Genomic DNA, 23934 nt, shown 5'->3' on the forward strand with positions numbered 1-23934 from the left:
TTTCAAGGAAGCGATGCTAAGTGATAAGCATATAAGTGGCAACCGGCCATTCTTGATGAATACAATTCGGTAATCGAAAACGAAACCTGGTATGGTCGGATACCAAGTCGGATATTGAAGATAAGGGATATTTACAAGGACACTCCACAACGGTACGATGCCCAGTTAGTTGCTTAGAGCTACAAACGAAAATAGAGCATTAACTATGAAGAAACATATGCGCCTGTAGTCAAATCCTGCGCATCAAACTATCCAATGTATCAACCAATGATCTAAAAATGTCTAGCCCGACATTAAAACAACATTCCTTTAAGGGATTGCCAAGGAGCCTGAACGTTTTGTTCTGACCGACAAAGAGAAGGTGGTTTGCAAACTAAAGAAATTTATTTACGCTTAAAACATTCACCAGGAGCAGGGAACGAAAAATTCAACATTTTCTCTTGAAATTTGGACACGTTAGAACTACTGCTGATTCCTGTATATATTTTTGTCGCAGAGATGACACTTCAAATCGTGGAAATTTGCGTTGACGATGGTCTGACGTGTAGAAAAAGTGCCGAAACATTTTCCAATTTCCTAAACTACCTCCTGGCGTACATCCAAATGGAATGCGTTACTGAAATGTCTGGTGAGCGTCACGTAAAGACCATACTCCTTCATTTGGGGCAGCAACGGGATATCGCCTTCATGGCAAGGATCGCGTAATTTCTACGAAATTTCAGTATCTTATCGGGAGTGGATGGGGCCATCGCTTCGGCTTTTTGGTTCTGCCGATTGGGCTCTCTCCTGGGACTTTACATGTTATGATGCAGATACTTCAACCCGTACTGTTTGCCAACACCATCACAGTCCGTTCATCGTGACATTAAAATGACAACCAAGGTAGTCCTTGGGCCGGTTACCAATACTCCGGTTACTATCGTTAACATTACGTCACTTCCAACTTCGGCTGGAGTGCATTCACACAATGGCGAGAAGAAACCGCCCTCTTTTCACACCCCTAACCAGACCACTCCTTTGTAATGCTGTAGGTCCTTGTGGTAACCAAAAGAAGGACATGATCATCACGAATGTAATGTATGCAAAGTTACCCCGAACCCACATACTGTTATATTCACAACCGTATGGTCAACTAACATACAGTATGTTCCAAAAAAATCCGACTACCCCCCTTTAAAAAAATGCCCCCTATCAACGTATAGCTAAGTTACTTAGTAGTTTAGGTGGGTTATGTTAGGATATGTGAAAATGCGGAAAAAATGCAGTAGACGTTACCATAGAAACGAGACATGAATGAGCTCGTGTCTCGAATCGCTAAGGGGTGAGACAAATTGCCGGCAGGTAAAGCCAACAATTTTTACAAATCTACTAAAAATTGTATTTGTACTAGGCTACGAAGCTACGAGACTTTGGGATGAGAAGTCTTGTCTCCATGGTAACTAATTTAATGAATCATGGTATACGCGCCTTTTTCAAAATCTTTGTTCTTATGCGTTAAATTATTATAAAAATGGGGGTTGGATTATAAAACTGATACAGTTCATAAAAATGTTTCGCGAAAATAGCGCAAAAAAGTTAAGTATTGCGGAAAGAAGGTCTGTGGTATTGTTATGCCTAGCCGGGTACTCAATAAATCAAATTTCCCGAAAATGAATTGTTTTGCTCCTCGATTTTTGGTTGCATGCTCCCGACACTTGGACATCTGGTGACGATAGGACATCTGCCCATCGACGCTTGGGCTGCTATTTCTTGACCTTTCAGTCAATATGGTCATTTTCACTCAAATTCCTTTCTTCTGTTAGTTCGTTGAATTTAAATTTAAATTTGAATGTTAAATAAATTTTACGAGCTATCTTTTCTACTACGTAATTTTTTAGAAGTGTATAATAATCCAATAGAATATTATTAAATATGTAATAATCGAAGGTCATGCTAAAAAGTAACTAATAGTTTAATTGCAAGTGACAACTCACGTAATTATAATTATACTTTTCTTCTACAGTAGCAATATCTAAATTTATTACCTGATAAACCGTACTAAAATATCTACTAAATAACCACAAATTATTATGCATATCTATTCATTCAGTAAAAACAAAAAAAAAAAAAGTCTAAACGTCTCTGGCATAAGAGTCTACTTGTTGTATAGTATAGCGCTTGCTTGGTTTAGCAACATTTCGTTGCGGTGGTCAAACATCGGGAACCAGTAGTTCAAGCGTCGCTAGACAGATGTCCTAGCGTCGTGAACCACTCGTCCAAGTGTCGAGTGTCAAAAGTCCTAGTGTCGGAAAACCTATAGTCCTTTTGCCAACTAGCCCAAAAGACTCTATCCCCAACTTACCGCCAGGGACTGGAAAAGAGATGAGATAAGAAAAGATTCACATTGATTGGTACAGCTCATGCCTGCCGAATGCGTCATGTGCTCGGAAACTGTACTGTCACATGCAATAACCGTATCAAATGATAGGTGATTCAGGCTTCCTTGTTATCTAGAAGGCCATGCTACTCTGCAGATGTTCATTCGGTATAAAGTAGATTAGCGGATTCACCACTAATACGGAATGGCGCTGTAGCTGCGGTTTCCCTTTAGTTTGCTTTCTTCATCTTTTCTTTCATCAAGTTCCCCTACCACTTACTTTCTGTGTGATGTTATTGGTAGGGACATGAGAGAATGGCCATCTGCCGGAGCCTAACTTCCCCTTGAACAAGAAGATCGCCTTTGGCGTTGGTTTACAGCCGGTTTACCTTCGGTTTTTTGCAGTTTCTGGGCAAACCTTGGGTTGTTACCACGGGCGCGCTTGTACTCACTATGGCTACTTTAAATATCTGAAGCTATTAAGTGTAGTTGTGTAAGAATCCGTAAGGATTTACTTAGTTTTTAGTTTGTCTCGAGCCTGTACCGCTGGATTGTTAGTAGAATTAGGCAACATCATCGAAAGTTAAGCCTTAAGCATCAAACAATATTCAACGCCAGATGGTGTGCTGACCAGATTAAAATTTGATCAGAAAAATTCAAAAATACGAGAAAAAAAGGCAAGAAAAAGGTGGTTGACATGTCAATTTTAATCGTAAACGTCTTTCACCTACTAAAAATCTTTTGACAGTTGTGAAACAACAGTGTATGTCTTAAAACTTTCGGTGTAAAGTGTCCTTGTACAGCCATAAAACAGTGTAATCAATGTTAAGGTGAACTAATTAGACCTCCTTGTTTCAGAAATGTTTGCTACATCAAATTGTATGTAGTTATTTTATATACTTTGGAAACAGCTGAAATCATAAACAAAATCATCAAGCAGAAGAAAACGTAATGTATCCAACAAGAGAACAGTTTACTTGTGTTAGGTGTAAGGAAAAGGTTTTCACCTCTTGGAATGATTTTGAAAATCACCATGCCAAGGTAATTTTCAATAACAATGTTGCAAGAAAAAGAACAAGATAAATTCACTGTTTTTTTTATTATAGCATGCTGTCGATTTTACATTTTCTAAACTTCCGGTTGTAAAGTTGCAACAAATCCAAATTTCAAGTATCAAGTCGAAAATCCACAATCTATCCCCTATTGCCAACAGAAATATAGGCAGAAAATCACCTAATTCCATTGTGTCAAGATGCTCCAAGAATACAGGATCTCATACTAAGGAGCCAGAGTCTTCTGAAAGCAAACTAACAGAACAGGAAGACTTGCATGCTTGGCCAGGAAGTTGTGAATCTTCTAGTCCTGTGGCTTCACCAAGTAGTACACAAATTGGTGCTTTAAATAAAATAGTGTCACCTGCAAGCATGATAGCAGTGGAACTCCAAGTAGATTCAAATATCCTAGATCCAATATTCATTGAAAAACTAGGAGAGGAAATCAGTTTTTTGAACCAATCCTCAGTTGATTCTATAACTGAGGTTTGTGTGCAAAAGGATTCTTTACCAGAAGTTGTTCAATCATCAGATGTGAATCTACCAAGCTCTTCTAAATCTCCAATAGGTATCCTAACTAATCTATAGCTTTATACCTTTATGCAACTGGCTTTTGATTGTTTTCAAGCAGATTTTCAGGCCATTTCAGCAGATACCCCTGCAATAGAACAAACAATTCTACAAAATCTTACCACAGAGAAAAACCTAGCATTGTCACAACTTCTAAAAGACAAACCTGAAGATAAATCTGTTGAAATAAAGGGAAATGATGCATTAAATCCGGGAAATGAATCGCCAAAGGAAATAGAGCTACCAAAATCAAAGGGACAACTGCGTTTAGTTCCTTTTGAATCACTTTTGTCTCCATCTCGCTTGCCCGTCGATTGCACAGAGAAGGAAACAACGATAACTTCATTCCCTGTCTCGCCATCGAAGAGTCATAACAGAGAACATGCTATGGTTGTCATACCCGAAAGAAATCTGACAGAGTTAAATATCTCAGGCCAGACTGCATTGGTAACTCGTTCAGACTCTTTAAGATCCTCTCCTGTAAACCGTGAGTATTACTTAATTACTAGAAAACAATTGGTCTGTTAATTGTTTTGTCTTGCTTTTCAGCTGTGATGCAACAGCAGCAGCAAGTTTTGCAAATATCTCGATCAATTTTACCACCTGCAGTGATTAGAAGTACAAAGATTCCTTTTCTAAAAAGATAATTTGGCAGATTTAACAAAATGTTATTTCTTACTCATGCGCTCTAGCTATGCTTCCAAATCCTATATCGTCGATTTTGCCTCTGCCACAACAGCCGACCGCAACACAGTCGTACCAGTTTTATCACCCACTAGGACAAGGTTTCCATTTGCTTTTTTATTTTGTTTTATTTTATTTTATTTATGTTCTTTTTGCCATTGTGAACTCAACTTGACAAACCGATTTAACGATGGATCATGAATACGCTTACAGGTCGTCATCATCCACAGGTATATCAACAACAAAAGCAGCAGCAACAACAACAGCAGCAGCAACCAAAGCAACAACACCAGCAAAAACAACACCAGCAAAAACAACATAAACAGCACAAACAACAACAAGCATACAACGTACTACAATATCAACAACAACCAGTGTATCGACCACAGGGGATGACAGGTCAGCAACAGAGTTCGTACGCAACAGCCGTTCAGTATATCAACCGGCCTTCAAATCAACAAGAAATACGGTTTCCATCGCAATGCTACTCTACGCCTACCCGAGCTATCCAACCTAATGACTTCTGTAGAGCAAGTGTCAGTACAGCAATGACTTTTGCCAATCATGGCTCAGCACACATCCATGCAGTTTCCACTACCAGTTATCTTCACCAGACCACGAATAATCAAGTTCAGTCAGTACCATCTTCCAGCCATCCGCAATGTCAGTTTCCCATCAGTAACGACATTTACAATACTTCGTTACATCATACTAATAGCCCTTTGCCACATTACCCTGCTCAACCTTCTGCTCCTATCGTCCACCATGTTCAGTTGCAGATCCCATCTGCGCAGTCTACTCGACCATCTTTTTCGACAGCACAGACTACCGTCCGTCAACAAACAGTGGTGCATCCAGGTCAAGAAGCGCTGCGCCATGCTCTAACCAGTTTATCAGGAACCCCAATCCGTGCTCAGCAAATAATTCAACAACGCCCTGGATATGTTGGTATCCGGCCACATAGTATCCGGCCACAGACGTCCAATAATCTAAACTCAGGTAGTACACGTCCAACATCTCATGTGGCGCTCAGTTCGCAACCCGTGGGGATCGCTTTACCGTCTACATCTACGGCTTTTGTTGCGACTTCGTCAGCCATCCGTCTACCTCAACCATATCCAAGGCAGCAAACTTCAAGCGCACCAAGTCAGCCTGTTATGCAGAAACGACTTTTAACAGTCGAAGAAGGAATATCAGAAGTATGCCAACCTCCTCGTAAAATAGCCCGTGCGGAAGAAGAAGTTGCTGCCTCTACCTCGCAGCCCAGTGGAGACTGTGAAGTGCGAATTATTCAAAAGAAACAGACAGGTCTACCCGTCATTCAAAGCGTAGAAGGTGGAATTAACACGGTGATCATAAAAGCTAGTTCACAGGCCCTTCAAACGCCATCTGTTGCGTCACTGCTGAGTAATCCCAATATAACGGTCACACCGGCAAAAAATAAGGAAAATCAAGTCGCATCTGAAACCATTGCAAGTTTAAAAGCTACAAGTACCCCCACGTCAACAACAACTACCAGTACCAAAACTCCTGGTGCCATCACAATCGACTTAACAAACACAGCGTCTGTTTCACTGCAGCATCGTAACCCTTTGCAATGTCAAGTTTGCAACGAAACGTAATTATGGTTTAAATTTCTTTCGTTGTTCATATTTTTATCATTTCGATTGTTTTAGCTTCAGCTCTCAGTCGCTACTTAAAAACCATTTGGTACTTCATCTAAGAAAGGTACGTCCCGCCACTGTCCGGCCTACGAATAGTCCGCCAGTTGCCCGAAGTTTGGTTTCCAATCAAACGTTGGAAGTACATTCTTCGACGTCGCGTACGTACCCGAGTAGCCAGAGAGGACGAACTAGCGAATCGACAATGCCTAGCGCGTCCGGTTGTGTTTCGGTGCCCAATAATTCTGCAACCAGCAAACAAGGGACACATCCATCTGTGGTCACACGGGCAAGCATAGGTAACATTTAATTTTCAGTCATCATACTATTGTATCAATCAAACTGATAACATTCCAATGGGTGTCAGATGGTGAATCGAATAGTTCGGCGACTGTCATGATTTCTAATCAAGTAGGGGCAGTCGATTCGTTCACCTCTCACACCAAAACCCTTTGTAGTCCTAGTGGGCAAACCTCTAGCGCGACATCGGCCAGCACGTCTAGCAATGTTTCCATAAATAATAAGCTGGTCACGGGTACGAAGGGGCTTCATTCTCTTGCCATCGTCAAAACAACCACAAGTAAGATTCTATCTTGGGGTGTTCTGCAACTACTTGATAACATATACTTCCTGCTATCTAGGGATCAACGATGATGTAGTAAGCCACAATCAGCAATCCAAAAGCGGAGAAATATTAGGATCATGCTGGCAAATTCAACCAGCTAATTTTACGCCTAACTGTACAAGCTTACCTGTTCAACCTTCCGCCACTAACGAGCCAAATTCACCTCTGATAGAAAAAACAACTTCATCTAACGAATTTTATATTCCCATCGTGGACTTGAAACGAGAAGATGTTATGGCTAAGCTCGAATTAATGGGAATTAATCAATTTATCCCTGCATCCAATTTAACATCCTTTACTGATCACGGTGATTTCGCTATACCTGTTATGTCAGCGACCGCGGTACGACGAGCAGGCACGACGGGTTTCCCTAATTTGAGTGGAGTAATTAATCTTGGATCCCCTAAAACGTTTCCTTTTCCTTCAAAGTAATAATCTCTTAGCAGTTCTAGTTACAAAATTCACGTGTTAGCGAATTTCATCTTATGACAAATATATATCTTCTGAAACGCAAAATAATCATGAATCCTTCCAAATGTATTGGAAAATGCCATTAGGAATCTGTACAGTAGGTTATAAGTCACCTAAAAACGATCAGATGATCTACTAGCAACTGCTCTCAAATTACCATAAACCTTAGAAGGGGGAGAACCCAAAATCAAATTGCAAATGGCTCTTTTAGCAATTTGAATGTTTTGATATGAACCTAAAATGTTAATTTTTTGATCAGCCAAAACAATCCTTGTTTTTGTTACATTTTCAATGGTGAATTTAGTCCGTCCACCCTTTCCTGCTAATCTTCCAATAGCTCTGTTTAAATGATCACCTAAAAAAAAACAATACTTTAGGACATTGACACAAATTTCAAATATGGTTATCATACCTTTAAGAGATGATTTTACATCTTTAATCTCAAATGAATCTACAAAAAGGTCATCCAAACGAATCAAGGCCAATGCATCTTCCACTTCAAATCCACAAATAAAGGCTTTTACAAAATCAGCAGCCTTCTGAATGTTTGCTAATCATTCAACAAGCAACAAATAAATATATAGCAGTAACAAGATTACAATCAACAAAGTACAATTTACTAAATGAATTCTTTCATACCTATATCTTTTGTATCTTTACAAGTCCTGATTTCAACTTGCCGATTCTTCAAATTGAATCTGATTTGAAGGTGGAGATGCTCAACAATTGGAGTGAAAAGCTTCATCCAATTCTCTTTTAAAGGAGAATATCTGTGAGCAGGCACAGCTATTTTACGCATCTCAGCTGCTTTGTCTAACTTTTCTCGCTTGACTGGTGGAAACGCAGGCAGAGTCACAGTCGTTTCTTCGGATACTTCCATCGACGAAGTCTCGTTTTTATTCAAATTCTCAGCTTGGCTAACTTTACGTTTAGCTGCTTTTCGTTTAGGATTTGCAATAAAGTCACTTCTAGGCTCCGTCTGGTTAATATTTTCCATTTCGATTCTTTACTTGTGCAATACACGTGTAGCTGCTATCAGAGCTATAACAAAAGGAAATGGTAGCAGACGAAATTTTGTAACACAGCGTTTGCTCAACATGGTCTCTGCGAATCGACTAGGGTCAGCGTAAAATGCGGACGCGGACTGCGGACAGCAAAGACTGCGGACTTTTAACTGCGGACTGTCACAAAATTTTTGACAGTAGTCCGCAGTTTATGCATGCCACAACGGTCCGCAGTCCGCGTATTATACGGGGGTACAGCATAGTATATCAACATCGTACGCGGACAAACAATCACCGTTCTTGATATGGCAAATCACCTGCATTCCGAAGAGGGAAAATTACTGACTATTATGCATTACTGACTATATGCATTACTGAATAGGCACTGAACATGCTTTGCATAAAACATATCAGCTTAATTATTGTTATGTATTGGCTTTTGTTCGTGAACAAAAGCATGTGCGCAACAATTCCAATGAGTGAACATAAAAATATGTACAGCCCTTAGTCTATGGATAACTTTTTCGATATTTTCCTATAGGATAAGATCCATTAGAGTCAATTTTCATTGATGCACAACTAAGAATTTGCAGTGGACTGCAGGAGCGGAGGTAATGAGTCATCAACAACCAAAGGTAGTTCGCCCTTCAGATCGCCGAATATTCTTGGATAGATTTTCTGTCATGGAATTCGTTATTGACGGCGAATCATTAGTGGAATGTTTTGTTACTTCCCTAGTCTTTGCGAGCACCTGCTCGTCGGCAATCTCTGTGTTAAAACTTCGTCGCCATAACCCCTCTCATTCCGACCTTGGTCTTATTCTTTTGATCACATGCGAAGCGATAAAAAAGGGTGACATAACTACATTTCGTAACAGCAGGTACATCCCTCATTCTGTTTCTGAACTCTTACTCTGACGGTAGTTCATTTTGATAATTTAAGTGTTGAATATATCGGGTGTTTATATGCAATATGGAAGACGGCGATTATGAGTTTATGGTGTCGGACGAGGAAGCTGAAAGAAAGTGTAAAGAGAAGGGAAGTATCCACATACTGTTTCAATAAACGATATGTTAACTTAGTCGTACTTTTAGTTTGTTATTTAATATTTGATAATGTTAACACCGATATCAAGGGTATTGTAATGGGGTACGGGTAGGCGATAGGTATTGTAAAGTAAGTCCGCAGAATATCAGTCCGCTGTTTACCTTACCCGTTCCGCAATATTAACCGGTACACGTACAGTATCCTGCACAAAAAGAAGAACACCCGATTTTATTTTTAAAAGCCATCTATGGGCAAAATATATTAATTATTGACCTTTTTTAAATAGGGTTAGGGCGGGTTTGGCGCAAAAACGCTATAAGTTGGGAAGGGTAGTTTTAAGTCCAGACACCTTTTGCTAATGCCTCAGGTGTTACGAAAAATGTCTGGAAAAAGTAGAGTCTAGTCTTTTTTTGTTAGACCCCAACCCCCATGCCCCAGGCTAAGATGACAAATATCTAATGAAAAAAATATTATCCTCAGTCACCCACTTTGTTCAACGGCGACTTTACAGCGCGGTAAAAATTTCGTCTCATTTCGGGATTGAACCACTGCTATCCGTGTCTGAATACGAACATCTACCACTGAGCTACAATTTCTTAAGACATTGTCTTATAAATACCTATATAATCGTTTATTTCATGGAGGTTGAAGGGGAAATTTTGTTACTATTTGTAAGTTATATTATTTACAAACGATTCTTCAGAACGACATGATGTATAAAAGTGATTTTCTATATGAAGTCTTGAACACCGATCTCCCGCGTCGCAAAGCGAAACTTACCGCTTACGCACCATAATGACTAACTAGATTGGCAGCGTATAGCACTGCCATTTTTGTATTCATCTTCCACATCGTTTTATAACCAAAAGTATAGACAACAACGAGTAAAAGTAATAGGTCAGTGGCACAGGATCGGATTCAGATACGGATTGCAGTGGTTCGATCCCGAAATGAGACGAAATTTTTACCGCGCTGTAAAGTCGCCGTTGAACAAAGTGGGTGACTGAGGATAATATTTTTTTCATTAGATATTTGTCATCTTAGCCTGGGGCATGGGGGTTGGGGTCTAACAAAAAAAGACTAGACTCTACTTTTTCCAGACATTTTTCGTAACACCTGAGGCATTAGCAAAAGGTGTCTGGACTTAAAACTACCCTTCCCAACTTATAGCGTTTTTGCGCCAAACCCGCCCTAACCCTATTTAAAAAAGGTCAATAATTAATATATTTTGCCCATAGATGGCTTTTAAAAATAAAATCGGGTGTTCTTCTTTTTGTGCAGGATACTGTACGAAGCCGTCCGCATTTTTCACTGACCCGAGGTCAGCGAATATTTTTTCAAAAATTTTGTACAGCCTGCAGCTAAAAGACTGCAGTTTTTCCAGTCCGCAGTCCACGACCGCATTTTACGCTGACCCGACTCGACTATTAGGGTTGCCAGCAGCACACGCTTCTAGCATTCTGATTGGCTCTCTAACTGTAATTCCAGTAGCCACCATAATCGAAAGAAAGCAACAGCACGGCTGTTGACATGTCGCCTGCATCTTGAAAAATTTCAAAATAGGCCCATAATTACTCCAAAAACATTTCCCTGTTCTTAACTCTACCAATAACAATAGGAAAACTGAGCAGTAAAGGGCGGACAGGAAACGAAAGAAAGAAAGTTCAGAGAAGAGAAATTTATAGAAATCGAAATCTCTTACCAAGCGCTATTCATTGCAATTAAAATTATTCATTCTAGACCCATAGTTTGTCCTTTAGTAAATATTTTAGTTTTGTACGTTTATAGGAGGGAAAACTACGAAAAACTGTAAACTTCGGGACCTTCGGGAATTTTTATGCTTGTTATGTGTTGTATATGTAATATTTAGATTCCTTGTGACACAAGGAGTGTTTTAATGTGTATTACACCACAAAATTTGTCAAATCAGTTGAACAAATACAAAATTATTAACAGCCAATCATAGAAGAGAAGACAGAAGCCATTACTTTTGGGCGAATTTTTTAAATTTTCCATTGTTGTCGATGTAAGAAAAGTTTCAAAACAGTTTTGCGATTGTAGGGGAGCGTGGGGTGCGCCGGGGCAATGGGTGAAGTGGGACTGAAGGGGGAAAAAATAGTAAAAATTTATTCAGAATTTCCCATAAATTGCGAGACGTGTATTCGTGTTTTCTGTTTACGGTTAAAGTTTTTAATAATTATGCAATAAAGTACAGAAGTTATTTACAACGTTGAAAAACATCATTTTCTTCCCTAAAAATTTTGCCGCCATTTAGTGTTTCTCGTTGCAACCAGTGATCGACCGAATCAATTTTTGATTCGGATCAGTGATTCCAATCAATTCTGCTTGATTCTTACGATTTTTTATTTTCTCAAAAATTTGTTTTAATTTTTTGTTCTGATTGTATGATTTTCTTAACAAAACTGTTTAACAAAATCAATTATTTTTATTAGTTATTTTTGCAACCACGGAAACGTTTAATAATAATGTGGGCTACGCCACAAAGCTGTCTGTTTACTCTGTTAAATAGCAGGCGAATCATAGTTTCAAACGAGCTACATTTGTACTCTGAACAACGTGACAGTAGTGTTGGCGATTATCTGGTTCTGCTAGATACAAATTATCTACGCCCAATTTTAGATAACGATACGATTATCGTTAAAATTCTAACAACCCCCATCTAGCGGCCAAAATAGCACTGCGTAAATGATAGGGGTTAGTTTGTCGGGTATCGATATCGATAATTATTCACAATAACCTTATTCCGGCAAGCATCTTCTAAAATAACGTATGTCATGGCGGTGTGGTTAGAGTAGTGTTGGCGACTATCTAAGTTCTGCTAGATACAATTATCTACGCCCACTTTTAGATAACGATACGATTATCGATAAAATATCTAATAACCCCCATCTACCGGCCAAAAATAGCACTGCACAAATGATAGGGGTTAGTTTGTCGGGCTTGTATCGATAATTATAAACAATAATATTTAATAATATTATATTAACGGGAATTCACAAATATTTTGCATTACAGTCCTATATAAATATTGTGCCGTTTTTAATAGTTAATTTGCTGTATAAGAATACTATTAATTGCGGTGGCAACCCTGATATCAATAGTAAACAAATCTTCAATTTAAATCGTTGCAGACGACAGCAATGTTAGATTTTCGTCTGCAATTTGTATCGATACTTGTAAACAGGATTATTATGTATTGCTTTGCAAACACTTTTCATGAGGTAGTAGCGCTGTGGATAAGTACTGCGATTGGGATTCGGAATTCTCGAGTTCAAATCTTTTGTGGGGCAATTTTTTTTACAATCTGCTAGACATTAAATTTTAAACGTATCTGAGTAACAAAAATTTAGGATGATCGCTCTCTGTTAACTGAGGCGTGTATGATACTAATAAAATAACATTTGTAATTTATAAATGTAACAGATTTTCATAGCAAAATAGTATTCTGTTTAGCATTGTTGATAAAGCAGATAACGGTAAGTAACAGTTGCTTCTGAAATTAATTTGTATCGATACTCGGCACCAAACGTTGGACTTGTTGCCTGACACACGAAAACTGTGGAGAGTTAGCTTTGTGGATCAATTCCGCGCTCGCAATGCAAAGTACAGAAATTCGAATCCGTCTGCGAGGCATTCTTTTAAAATTTGAAATACATATTTTTATATGCTGACGATAAATACATTTGCACAATGTTAAATTATTATTTTCTCTACATTTAATATTCATGTAATAAAAATTTCAACAAAAATCTATTGTATTTCATAAGGCAACACTGATATGTATAACTAAAATCATCTGTTAAGACTTGTAGAGTAAAGCAGACGATAAAAATATTGTATTTTATGATATTTGTATCGATACTCGCCAACGAAAACCATACTTCTGCCATGTCGTTTTTATCTTACTGGTTTAGTGGTGTGGGTTAAGTCGGCGCTCGTAACACGAAGCGGCGGAGTTCAAATCTAGGCAGAGGTGAAGATTTTTAAATTATTATAGTTTTTTTTTCATTTGCACTACACGCCATCTATTGTTAAATGTGAGATCTATTTGGAATGTATCGATACAGCGATTATCTAAAAAAGTCGACTATCTAAAAAGTATCTAAAAATATCGATATATCGTTTTCAGGTTTAGATAGTCGCCAACACTAGGTTAGAGAAGACGCATACGATTAAATAGTTCCGAGTTCAAATCCAGGTACGGATGTTTGATTTTTCTCCACTTTTATATGTTAGAAAAAATGCATTTTACGCTTTGAAAAGCAAGCAGGCGACTAAAATATTTATAGTTTCGTTTTCAATTTGTATCGATACTATTCAACAACAATGCATTTGGATTTTGGTTCAACTTTTATAAAGCGTGCTGGCGCAGAGCTATAATGCGTGGTTCATTACATGAAGTCTTTGGGTTCAATCCCATTCGATGTAGTTTTTCACAATTTTTGTTTGTGGCAGAAAAATTGCATAAATGTTTTTACAAAGGGTGTTTTAGAAGCGGTAGCATTTGTCACGTATTTTTTAATTTTTATAATAATGTATTAGAAATATTAGAGAACCGATAAATTTTATGGCAACACCGCTTATATGAATAATGAAGAAGTTTACTGCGCAGCTTCGTAAACTAGAGCAGACGATGCTAAAGTTAGATATTCGTCAATAATTTGTATCGATACTGCCCTACGCCAAATACCCCCTTGCTAGCTACACGTTTTGTAAGAAATTCATGCCGTAATCGAAGAAGACGTGACTAGGGATCTTAAGGTACCGAATTCAACCCCGAATGGTAACTAAGTTTTTTTTACCGCTTTTAACATTTGAAAAAATTGTTTTACATGTTTTTTAACGGAAATTCCAAAATGTTTTGCATAACAGTCCTATATATTATATTGTGACGTTTATAATAGTTCATTCGCTGTATAAATACTATTAATTTCGTTGGCAACCCTGATATCGATAATAATCAAATCTGAAATCTAAGCGGTGACAGACGACGGCAATTTTAGATTTTCGTCTGCAATTTGTATCGATACTCGGTAACAATATTATTATAGTTAACACTGAAAATAAATTTTATGCGGTAGTAGCGATGTGGATAAGCACTGCGCTTGGGACTCGGATTACTCGAGTTTAAATCTGTTTTGAGGCATTTTTTTTCGACAATCTGCTAAAAATTATATTTAAATCGTATCTGAGTAACAATAATTTAGAAATGCTTACAAATTGTTAACTGAGATGTGTACGGTACTAATAAAACAATAGTCTTAATGTATAAATTAAACTGATTTTACAGCTAAGTAGTATTCTGTTTAGCATAGTAAATGACGCAGACGATGGTAAATAACAGTTTCATGTGAAATTTGTATCGATACTCGGCAACAAATGTTGGATTCATTCCATGACACACACAAATTGTGACGAGTTATCGTTGTGGATCAATGCGGTGTTCATGATACAAAGTACACGAGTTCGAATCTGCGTATCGGTTTTTTGTTTTATTTTAAATAAATATTTTTAGATGCTTACGATAAATATATTTTGCGCAATGGTAAATTATTATTTTCTTTTACCTTTTATATACATGTAATAAAAATTAAATAAAATCCATTGTATTACGTAAGGCAACACTGATATTTATAACTAGAAATTATCTGTTAAGACTCGTAACTTAAAGCCGACGATAAAAGTATTGTATTTCATTTTGATATTTGTATCGATACTCGCCAACGAAAACCATCCTTCTGCCGTATCAGTTTTTATTTACTGGTTTAGAGCTGTGGATAAAGACGGTGTTCGTAACACGAAGCATTGGAGTTCAAATATAGGTAGACGTGAAATTATTATATTAAATTACTTTTTTTTTTCTGATTTGCATCTAACGCTATCTGTTGTTAAATGTTGCCATATAAAATATAGTTTACTGTATTCTTTGAAAATTGTGTTTAAACATGTATTAAATTATTTAAGTAAAAAACATTTTTAAGACATAATTTCTTTTGTTGGAAATTCGCAATGAATATCTTAAAAATACGTCCATTAAAAACATAGTTTGGCATCTTTGTTAAGCTAATCAATCGATCTAGTTTCCTTTCCAGATGTAGCCTAGTATGATATTGTTAAACATCGCTAGCAGAAAATAAGTGGATGGGTTTCAGTTGTTTTGTTCATTTATTTGTGAAAAGAATTGATATTACCAGCCTCCTTTGGATTTCTCTAGAAGAGAGTATATTACTCAAAACTGCTTATCACTGAGGTTGGTTTTTATTGGTTGGTTGCAGACTTGCCGTTGCGATTGTTTTTTCGATTTTGATCGCCGATCAAATCATCACTGATTGATTTTGATTGGCGATTCGATTTTTTCAAAATGATTTGATCGGCGATAAAATTTCAGCGATTGCGATCATTTTGGGGCGAAATCTAGTGGTGGAAATTTAAACTAAACTGTCACCATTTCAAGTCAATGGCGACCAAAAAGGCGTCTGCTGCGAAAAAAGGATAAACAGCATCCTCAGCAAAACTTTTTAGCAAAAATTTATATGAATCATAAGTTTTTACGTTTGGTGGCGCTGACTTCAATCGCAAAAATGATCGCTGTCGATCAACGAGTTTTTTGATCGCCGATCAAATCAAAATCAAAATGTAAAGATTTGATCGGCGATCGTTTTTTTAATCGTAATCGGTGATCGATGATCGCGATCGCGGCAAGTCTGGTTGGTTGTTAAAAAACAGTGTTTTCTTGTTCGTGGCATACATTACCATCTCCACAAAGCCAATAAACTTTTAAGGAACCTATTTCACGAACTGTAAGGTAATTTAATACCAAAATGATTTCACCATACTCTACTTTGCTTCTTTGTGATTTGTGGTACATAATTTAACGTTTTTTCCTGTTTATTGCTGGTGCTTTCACATTTACATTGCATGCAGGGGCCAACTAATTTTTTTCTTCCAACCCGCTGTATGCATACTTTCGTCGGCAGTTCCCACGAATAAGCTAAAGGTTAAAGATTTCGCTTGTCCCAGACAAAGAGCTCGTAGAATTCGTAAAATTGTTGATGAACAACTAAATGGAAATGGAAGCGACTGCGTCACTTGTGACAACGAGGAAGTGGATAATTTACCGGAAGAAATACTGTAACAGTTTCACTGGATTTATTTATTCGTCGACAGGTTACAGCTTTACACGACAGCACTACACGACAACAGCACTAACACAGCTAACAGCTACACAGGCTTACTACACTGGACTGCCCCTTTAGCCAGCCGCAGACGGGCTCTTAAGGCCTCTGACATCCGGCCAGATTGGCAAAGTCCATTGACATCGCACATTTAGGCCACTTAGCATCTGATGCTAAGCGCCAAAGTACATTGGCGCTACAATACCAATCAACTACGTGGGAGAAGGGGATGTTGGTATTGTTGTTGGCGATAGTTCGTCATCAACGAGTCACGTTGAAAGTATTGACGATTCATCAGTTGGGACAGGTAGTGATGTTGAAGGAAGTCATTACGGTCCTACTGAAGATGAAGATAGCTTTGCAGATAACTTAAGTGCTGTGGACTTAAATGAAACTCAGGAACTCGTTTCGCATAACTGTGATGATTTAAGTGATTGGGATTTGGACTTAGAAGGTGTTGATGACGGTTTAAGTGTTGTTGAACGGCAGCAATTATTTAGGAAATGAATCGCGGAGTGGGCAGTAACGTTTCAAGGGATAGTGTAAACAAACTTTTGGCTATCTTTAGAACTGATCCATATCTTTCTTTCCTCCCCAAGAATTATAAAACGCTGTTAGGCACACCCCGTAAGGTAAACGCAATCAAAATTAGTCCCGGTCGGTATTTCGAATTCAATTTACTAGATGGTATTACCGTTTCTTTGAACTTATTAAACGTAACTTTTGAATCTGGGGAAGCTGTAGTAAAAATGGTCCTTGGTTGCGATGGAATGCCTGCGAGTAAAAGCACTAATAGCCAGTTTTGGCCGATTCTCGGTCTTCTTCAATTAGAGAGTGCTAAACCGTTTGAAATTGGTTTTTATAATGGCCTATCAAATCCTGATCATCCAAATGACTATTTAAACCATTTTCATACTGAGATTTCATGCTTGATTGAAAATGGTTTTCATTACAAGGACCGGTTGGTTAAGCTTGAGCTAGTTGGATTTTGCTGCGATGCACCTGCTCAAAGTTTCATCAAACGAGTTAAACCTTGTGGAGCATACTTTTGCTATATGAAATGTGAAACCGAAGAAGAGTATGTTTTAAACGAAAGCGGTATAGGTGGAAGGGTAACATATCCGGAATTAGATGCGTTGCTAAGAAAAGACGAGTTCTTTAGAAATCGTGAACAAGGCGTTCATCATTTGGGAAAATCAGTTTTGGAAAACTTTCCAATTGATATGATTGCATCTTTTTTCATTGATTCAATGCCTTGATTCAATTCTTTATTTGGGATGTGCGATAAAACTACTTCAGATTTGGGTCAACGAAAGAAGAAGCATGCGAATCAGATTGTCATCCCATCAAATTGCAGAAATTTCTCGCTTCTTAGTTTCCATTAAGGAACTTATCCCAGTAGAATTAATCGGAAAACCAGGACATTAAACGAGCTATCGCGGTTCAAGACGACTGAGTTACGTTTATTACTATTATATCTTTGCCTCTAAAGAACAGACTCCCTGAGAAGTGTTCCAACATTTTCTGTTGCTACACGTTTCGATGCGGATTTTGTCATGTGAGTACAGTGTCTGCAATGAAGAAAATATTCACTACGCAAATAGTCTTTTGATTAATTTTGTTAATCAGAGCCGTGGAATTTATGTTGAAAAATCACAAGAACATGATCAATCACTTATAACATCCATAATCTCTGTCATTTGTCTGAAGAATGTCGACGATTGGGCGCTCTAGAAAGCTTTAGTTGTTTTGTTTTCGAAAATCACCTTGGTAAACTAAAAAAACAAAGTGCCATGCCATTGCAGCAGGTTGTCAATCGAATTGTCGAGCGCCGTCAAAATCCGCCAGTTGCCAGTACACTACGCAGAAATCTAGATTTTATTAATTTAATTGACGAGCACTTCAAAGCTCCATTGCTTCCTGGAATGCTTGGGCTTCAGTACAAGAAAGTATTATTTCATAAATTAAGATTAAGTTCAAAAAGCTCAAAGAATTGCGTCGTCATTGAAGATGATACTGTTATTTTGATAATAAATTTCGTAAAACTATCTAATTCTGAAGTTGTAATTCTTGGCTACAAATTCTTGATGTACGAAAATTTCCTTGATGGGTTTAATGGATTGGCGGAGAAAAAGGCCCAGACGAAAAAGGCCCAGACGAAAAAGGCCCGCGAAAAAGGCCCAGACGAAAATGGCCCATACGGAAAAGGCCCACTTTTTTCCAAATTCAAAAGTGGGCCTTTTTCTCCGCTCAATTTTCATGTTCATACAAAACTTCATATTTTTTTCCAAAATTGTATTTCCCACCTCCTATTCCGTGGAATTTGGAATGTACAAAGGTTGCTGAAACCGTGATGTTCTATAAGGTTTGCTTAGATCAAACAATGTTAGCGTATGCACGCTAGTTCATCTCTGATTATTTATTCGGTAGCAATCTTATTTCGAATTATGTTAGTATTTATATATTGCTAATATCCCATTAAATAAAGTTCATTTTTCACAATTTTTGTTTATTGAACTACTATCGCTTCTTCAAATATAATATAAGAAATATATGTTTTTCGCACTTAGCCTTGTTCTGTCCACCCTCTTTGATCATTCCCCCCAACCCTTAGTCCATATCCGTTATAACTTCCCTTTGTCGATACTGATTCCATAGGTAAAGACCACTGATTTGTTGTGAATACGGAAACTGAATGAGTTCCGCGGAGCTTTTGTGGTTACTGGGAACAAAGATATGTTAATACGAAGACTAGTTTATTATTATTAATATTTGATAAAGAATTTTTATAGGAAGAACATTACAAACTTAAACTATCGTTTGAGATAAGGACAAGAAAAGAATATTATAATTCAATATTGATTCTCATACGATTTATTTCCTTATCTCATTTTCAATTCTTTTCACGATTACAAAGAGCCCAATAAATATATTAAAAATTTAAAATCATAATCTACTGCTATAAATATGCCAAGTGGTTACTGCTGACTGTTATCTTGGAGCGCTTTCCAGCAAAGCAATAAATGGTTCGAGCAAAAATGGAATATTCAATTTGCGTATGAACGTCTATGAGTCAATCTTAAATAGTTAATGCATGGCTTTTGTTAAAGAGCAATCATTTGTTAAAGAATAACCTCACCTTTAGTCCGAGAAAAACCATCTACGTCTCTGATAAAAACTCGCGTTTTTCCAGCAATTATAAATGATATTTTACGTTCTTCTTGTCTTGTTTTCCCTTTATGCACATTTTCAAGCGGCCATTGGTTACCTAATTCACATCAAATACAACAGTGCAATATAAGGAAGCTTTGCACTTGGCGTCAACAAAGCTACCAACAATAACAAATCAATTGTAATTACTTTCTACCATGAAGGAATTTTTTTTTAGTCTGTTTTTAGTGAAGACACTAAGCCTTATAAAACGAATCTAAGATTTTTTTTCTTAAAATTTTCCAAGATCATAGAAGGCATGCCAGTGTATTTTTTTTTAACTATCACGACATGAAAGAACACGAGTTTAGCTCATCAATGAGTCAGTATCAGAATTTCATACGATAAATTTTCCTTTTTCGATTTGGTTTAATCACTTTATGTTCTTCCTTTTCAGTTTTCTTTTTCTTAATATTGGCTTTTCTCTTTATCTGTTGTTATTCCGTTCTCTTTTCCTTTTCTTCGATGCGTTCAGCCCAATTTTTTTTTACTTTCTGATTTGATTGATCTCGTTTCTTAATATATTTGTCAAGCAATTCCAGTCTTCTACCTATTGCAATAAAGAAAGGTTAAAAGTTTTGAACGTCTTGCAAATGTGTTTGTCAAATTGATAGTTTACCTGCAAACCTTCAGCTATTTGAAGAGCACCATTTCATGCCCGTTTCTCTTTAATGCTTCTTTCATTCTTAAATTCAGCTTGGCCTACCAAGATTTTCACGTTTAATCATTTAAACGTTGTTTTTGTTTAAGTTTTTTTTTCATTTTAATCATTGCCACTTATTGATCTAAAGTGCTCTTTTTCAGAATGGGTGAGGGATTAAATAATTCCCTAAGAACAAATTTGCTTCAAACTGGGCAGCCTTCACAGTTGAAAATTGGTGTTGGCAGTGTACTTGCTACTCTTGGTTCAGGAATTTCTGTTTTGACAAATTCTGAAAGACCAGAGGTCGATAACACTGATGCTGCCTTGGTGGCTCATGCAAGTTTGGCAATTCAGGACCTCTTCTCCTTATTTTTCTTTTTAAATTTCGTCGTCATTTCATCTAACTTTGATTTGGTTTCTGTCTTCTTATCAGATAAATCCAGCTTTTTCCTGAAAATCAATGGAGTAAATGGCTGTTTTCCTCAAATGTAAAGATTAACACATACCTGTGAAGTGTGAGAGTTTAGCTGTTGGATGTTCTTCCATTTCTTCAGGATTGTAAGCACGGTTCCTGGTGTCAATTTTTTGGAAAGAACTATTGTGGTCAACACCAGCCTTATTACTATCAAGATCTTGTACTGTAGAAACACCCTGAGTTGGAATATTGGTCAGTAGGCTAGAAATGAAAAGGTCCTCAGAAGAGAGTTGCGTCTTTAAAGCGGCGATGTCAACGGGCCCTCGCTTTTTATCAGGCTCTTGATTTTCTGGATCCATTTCTACAAATTTTGTTTAAACGACACTTTCACGTTCTTGTTTTCCGTTTTTCCATATACCAAGACTGCCTTTCATGTCATAATCTTTAAACTTCATTATACTTACCTTGGTCTCTAAACATTATCATGGATCATTCCATAGATCACACTATACGAACCTAGACTATTGTTATTTTCTTTAGAGAACGCCATTTTCAAGCCAAATCTAGCTTCAGGACGCCTCCACTTGAGGGCAGTATAAGCAGATGGAAACCACGAACAATAACAAAGTACCTAAATTTTGTTGAATTTGTAATATAAGAATTAAAATAAAATAAAAACTAAATAGACAATCTTAAGAGTTTATTTTACTACGTTTGTTTTTTGTTACTACTATTCATACGATTTTTTGGATACTTACTGTGCTTATACTGCCCTCAAGTGAAGGTTTTGATCACTACTTGGGCTTTAATAACAGCTTTCCACCGTCCGCCACGTAGATTTGGCTTGAAAATGCCGTTCCCTAAAGAAAATAACAATAGACTCGTTTCGTATAGTGTGATCTATGGATTGATCAGTGATAATGTTGAGATCAAGGTAAATAATAATAAAGTTTAAAGGTTATAATATGAGAGGCAGGTTTTGTAAATGGAAAAAGAGAAAACAAGAACTTGAAAGTGACGTCTAAACAAAATTTGTAGGAAATGAGGACCCAAAAAATCAAGAGCCTTATAAAACGCGAGGGTCCATTGACATCGTCGCTCTTAAAAAGCAACTCACTCCTGAAGACTTTTTCATTTCTAGCTTATTGACCAACATTCCAACTGAAAGTGTATCTACAGTTGACGATCTCAATAGCAATAAGGTTGGTGTTGAACAAGAAGAATGTCTAGCAGCTAACACCTCACACTTAACAGGTATGTGTTAATCTTTACGTTTAAGGAAGACGGGCCAGCTTATTCCATCTATTTCCAGGGAAAAGGCTGGATTTGTCTGATAGGACAATGAAAACCAAACATAAAAGGAGTTAGAAAAATTGAAGAAGAAGAAATTAAAATAGAAAAATAACAAGAAGTGGTCCTGAATTGCCAAACTTGCACAAGCCACCGAGGCAGCATCAGTGTCATCAACCTCTGAACCCACAGAGTTTGTCAAAACAGGTATTCCTGAATCAAGACCAACAAGTACATCGCTAACACCAATTTTCAACAGTGAAGGCTGCCTAGTATTCAGCAAATTTGATTTAGGAGAACTATCTAATCCCTGACCCGTTCTGAACAAGACTACTTTAGATTCAAAAGTGGCAACGATAAAAAAAAAAACTGAAAGCCAAAGTGAAAATCTGGGATGGCCAAGCTGAAATTGAGAATGCGAGAAGTATTGAAGAGAAACAGGCATGAAAAGGTGCTCTGCAAAGAGCTGAAGGTTTTCATGTAAACTTTCAATTTGACAAATATATTTGTAAGATCTTAAATAATTTTACCCTTTCTGTATTGCAATAGGTAAAAAACAATGTCGAATTGCTTGCTAAATCTATTAAGAAACATGATGGAATCAAATCAGATAGTAAAAAGAAGTTGGCTGAACGCATCGAAGGATAGTAAAAGAGAAAGGAATAACAACAGGAAACGAGAAAAGCCAACATTAAGAAAAAGAAAACTGAAAAGAAAGAACATAAACTGAATGAACACCTCACTTTTAACAGGTATGTGTTAACATTTACATTTAAGGAAGACCGGCCAGTTTATTCCATTGATTTTCAGGGAAAAAGCTGGAATTGTCTGATAAGACAACGAAAATCAAACTTAAACGGAAGTTAGATGGAATGAAGAAGAAATTAAAAAGGAAAAGCAAGAAGAAGAGGTCCTGAATTGCCAAACATGCTCGAGCCACCAAGGCAGCATCTGTGTCATCAACCTCTGGTCTTTCAGAGTTTGTTAAAACAGAAATTCCTGAAACAAGACTAGCAAGTACACTGCCAACACCAATTTTTAACAGTGAAGGCTGCCTAGTTTCCAGCAAATTTGATTTTGGAGAACTATCTAATTCCTCGCCCATTCTGAAAAAAACCCACTTTAGATCCAGAAGTGGCAACGATAAAAAAAAAAACTGAAAGCCAAAATGAAAATCTTGGTAGGCCAAGCTGAAGCTGAGAATGCAAGAAGCATTGAAGAGAAACAGGCATGAAATGGTGCTCTGCAAATAGCTGAAGGTTTTCAGGTAAACTTTCAATTTGACAAAAGTATTTGTAAGATCTTGAAAACGTTTAACCTTTCTGTATTGCAATAGGTAAAAGACTATGTGGAATTGCTTGCCAAATCGATTAATGAACGAGACCAAATCAGAGAGTAACAAAAATTGCGCTGAACGAATCGAAGAAAAGGAAAAGAGAAAGGAATAACAACAGAAAAGGAGAAAAGCCAACATTAAGAAAAAGAAAACTGAAAAGAAAGAACATAAAGTGAATAAACTAAAGAAAAAAAGGCAAATTTATCGCATGAAAGGCTGATACTGACTAATGGATCAGCTAAACTTGTGTTCTTTTATGTGCAGCCATGTCGTGATTTTTTTTTAGGTTTTTTAGAAAAATACACTGATATGCCTTCCATGATCGTGGAAAATTTGAAGAAAAAAAATCTTAGATTCATTTTAAAAGGTTTAGT

At 37.2% G+C, this 23934-nt stretch overlaps 2 protein-coding genes and 2 long non-coding RNA genes across 6 annotated transcripts; 2 read left to right on the forward strand and 2 right to left on the reverse strand.

Annotated features, from left to right (window-relative positions):
• Positions 1-2759: 2759 nt before the first annotated feature.
• Positions 2760-7467, forward strand: LOC130699719 (putative mediator of RNA polymerase II transcription subunit 26). 2 transcript variants are annotated; one of them, XM_057521923.2, is made up of 10 exons: positions 2760-3186; positions 3244-3397; positions 3463-3976; positions 4037-4465; positions 4528-4596; positions 4671-4763; positions 4876-6280; positions 6339-6622; positions 6691-6903; positions 6965-7467. In XM_057521923.2, exons 2-10 carry the CDS (start codon positions 3308-3310, stop codon positions 7378-7380), a joined length of 3513 nt encoding a protein of 1170 aa, XP_057377906.1. In that variant the 5' UTR covers positions 2760-3186; positions 3244-3307; the 3' UTR covers positions 7381-7467. The 2 variants fall into 2 exon arrangements, with proteins under 2 accessions (XP_057377906.1, XP_057377908.1); XM_057521925.2 differs by having other exon boundaries at positions 2761-3186; positions 4040-4465.
• LOC130699720 (RNA-binding protein PNO1-like) lies at positions 7465-8477 on the reverse strand. The gene is made up of 3 exons (XM_057521926.2): positions 8059-8477; positions 7832-7969; positions 7465-7774 (listed from the first exon to the last, which is right to left on the reverse strand). Exons 1-3 carry the CDS (start codon positions 8414-8416, stop codon positions 7533-7535), a joined length of 738 nt encoding a protein of 245 aa, XP_057377909.1. The 5' UTR covers positions 8417-8477; the 3' UTR covers positions 7465-7532.
• An 11650-nt stretch (positions 8478-20127) lies between these two features.
• On the reverse strand, positions 20128-21503 carry LOC130699718 (uncharacterized). The gene is made up of 3 exons (XR_009003543.2): positions 21026-21503; positions 20496-20969; positions 20128-20426 (listed from the first exon to the last, which is right to left on the reverse strand). It is a non-coding gene; the product is annotated as an uncharacterized LOC130699718 (long non-coding RNA).
• A 253-nt stretch (positions 21504-21756) lies between these two features.
• LOC130699715 (uncharacterized) lies at positions 21757-23893 on the forward strand. 2 transcript variants are annotated; one of them, XR_009003539.1, is made up of 7 exons: positions 21757-21868; positions 21973-22188; positions 22247-22431; positions 22484-22704; positions 22774-22976; positions 23035-23491; positions 23561-23893. It is a non-coding gene; the product is annotated as an uncharacterized LOC130699715 (long non-coding RNA). The 2 variants fall into 2 exon arrangements; XR_009003540.2 differs by lacking the exon at positions 21757-21868 and having other exon boundaries at positions 21890-22188; positions 22489-22704.
• Positions 23894-23934: the final 41 nt, after the last annotated feature.

Source organism: Daphnia carinata, chromosome 8 (genome assembly GCF_022539665.2).
Source record: "Daphnia carinata strain CSIRO-1 chromosome 8, CSIRO_AGI_Dcar_HiC_V3, whole genome shotgun sequence".
NCBI classification, from domain to species: domain Eukaryota; kingdom Metazoa; phylum Arthropoda; class Branchiopoda; order Diplostraca; family Daphniidae; genus Daphnia; species Daphnia carinata.

What these genes read in the sequence shown, in the direction of transcription:
- LOC130699719 (XM_057521923.2), top strand. Translation starts at nt 3,308, where the DNA reads ATGTATCCAACAAGAGAACAGTTTACTTGTGTTAGGTGTAAGGAAAAG. An exon ending in TTATCACCCACTAGGACAAG is followed by an intron (nt 4,764 to 4,875) that starts GTTTCCATTTGC and finishes ATACGCTTACAG; the next exon opens with GTCGTCATCATCCACAGGTA. An exon ending in TGTCAAGTTTGCAACGAAAC is followed by an intron (nt 6,281 to 6,338) that starts GTAATTATGGTT and finishes CGATTGTTTTAG; the next exon opens with CTTCAGCTCTCAGTCGCTAC.
- LOC130699720 (XM_057521926.2), bottom strand. Translation starts at nt 8,416, where the DNA reads ATGGAAAATATTAACCAGACGGAGCCTAGAAGTGACTTTATTGCAAAT. An exon ending in TAAAGATACAAAAGATATAG is followed by an intron (nt 7,970 to 8,058) that starts GTATGAAAGAAT and finishes TTGAATGATTAG; the next exon opens with CAAACATTCAGAAGGCTGCT. An exon ending in TGTAAAATCATCTCTTAAAG is followed by an intron (nt 7,775 to 7,831) that starts GTATGATAACCA and finishes GTTTTTTTTTAG; the next exon opens with GTGATCATTTAAACAGAGCT.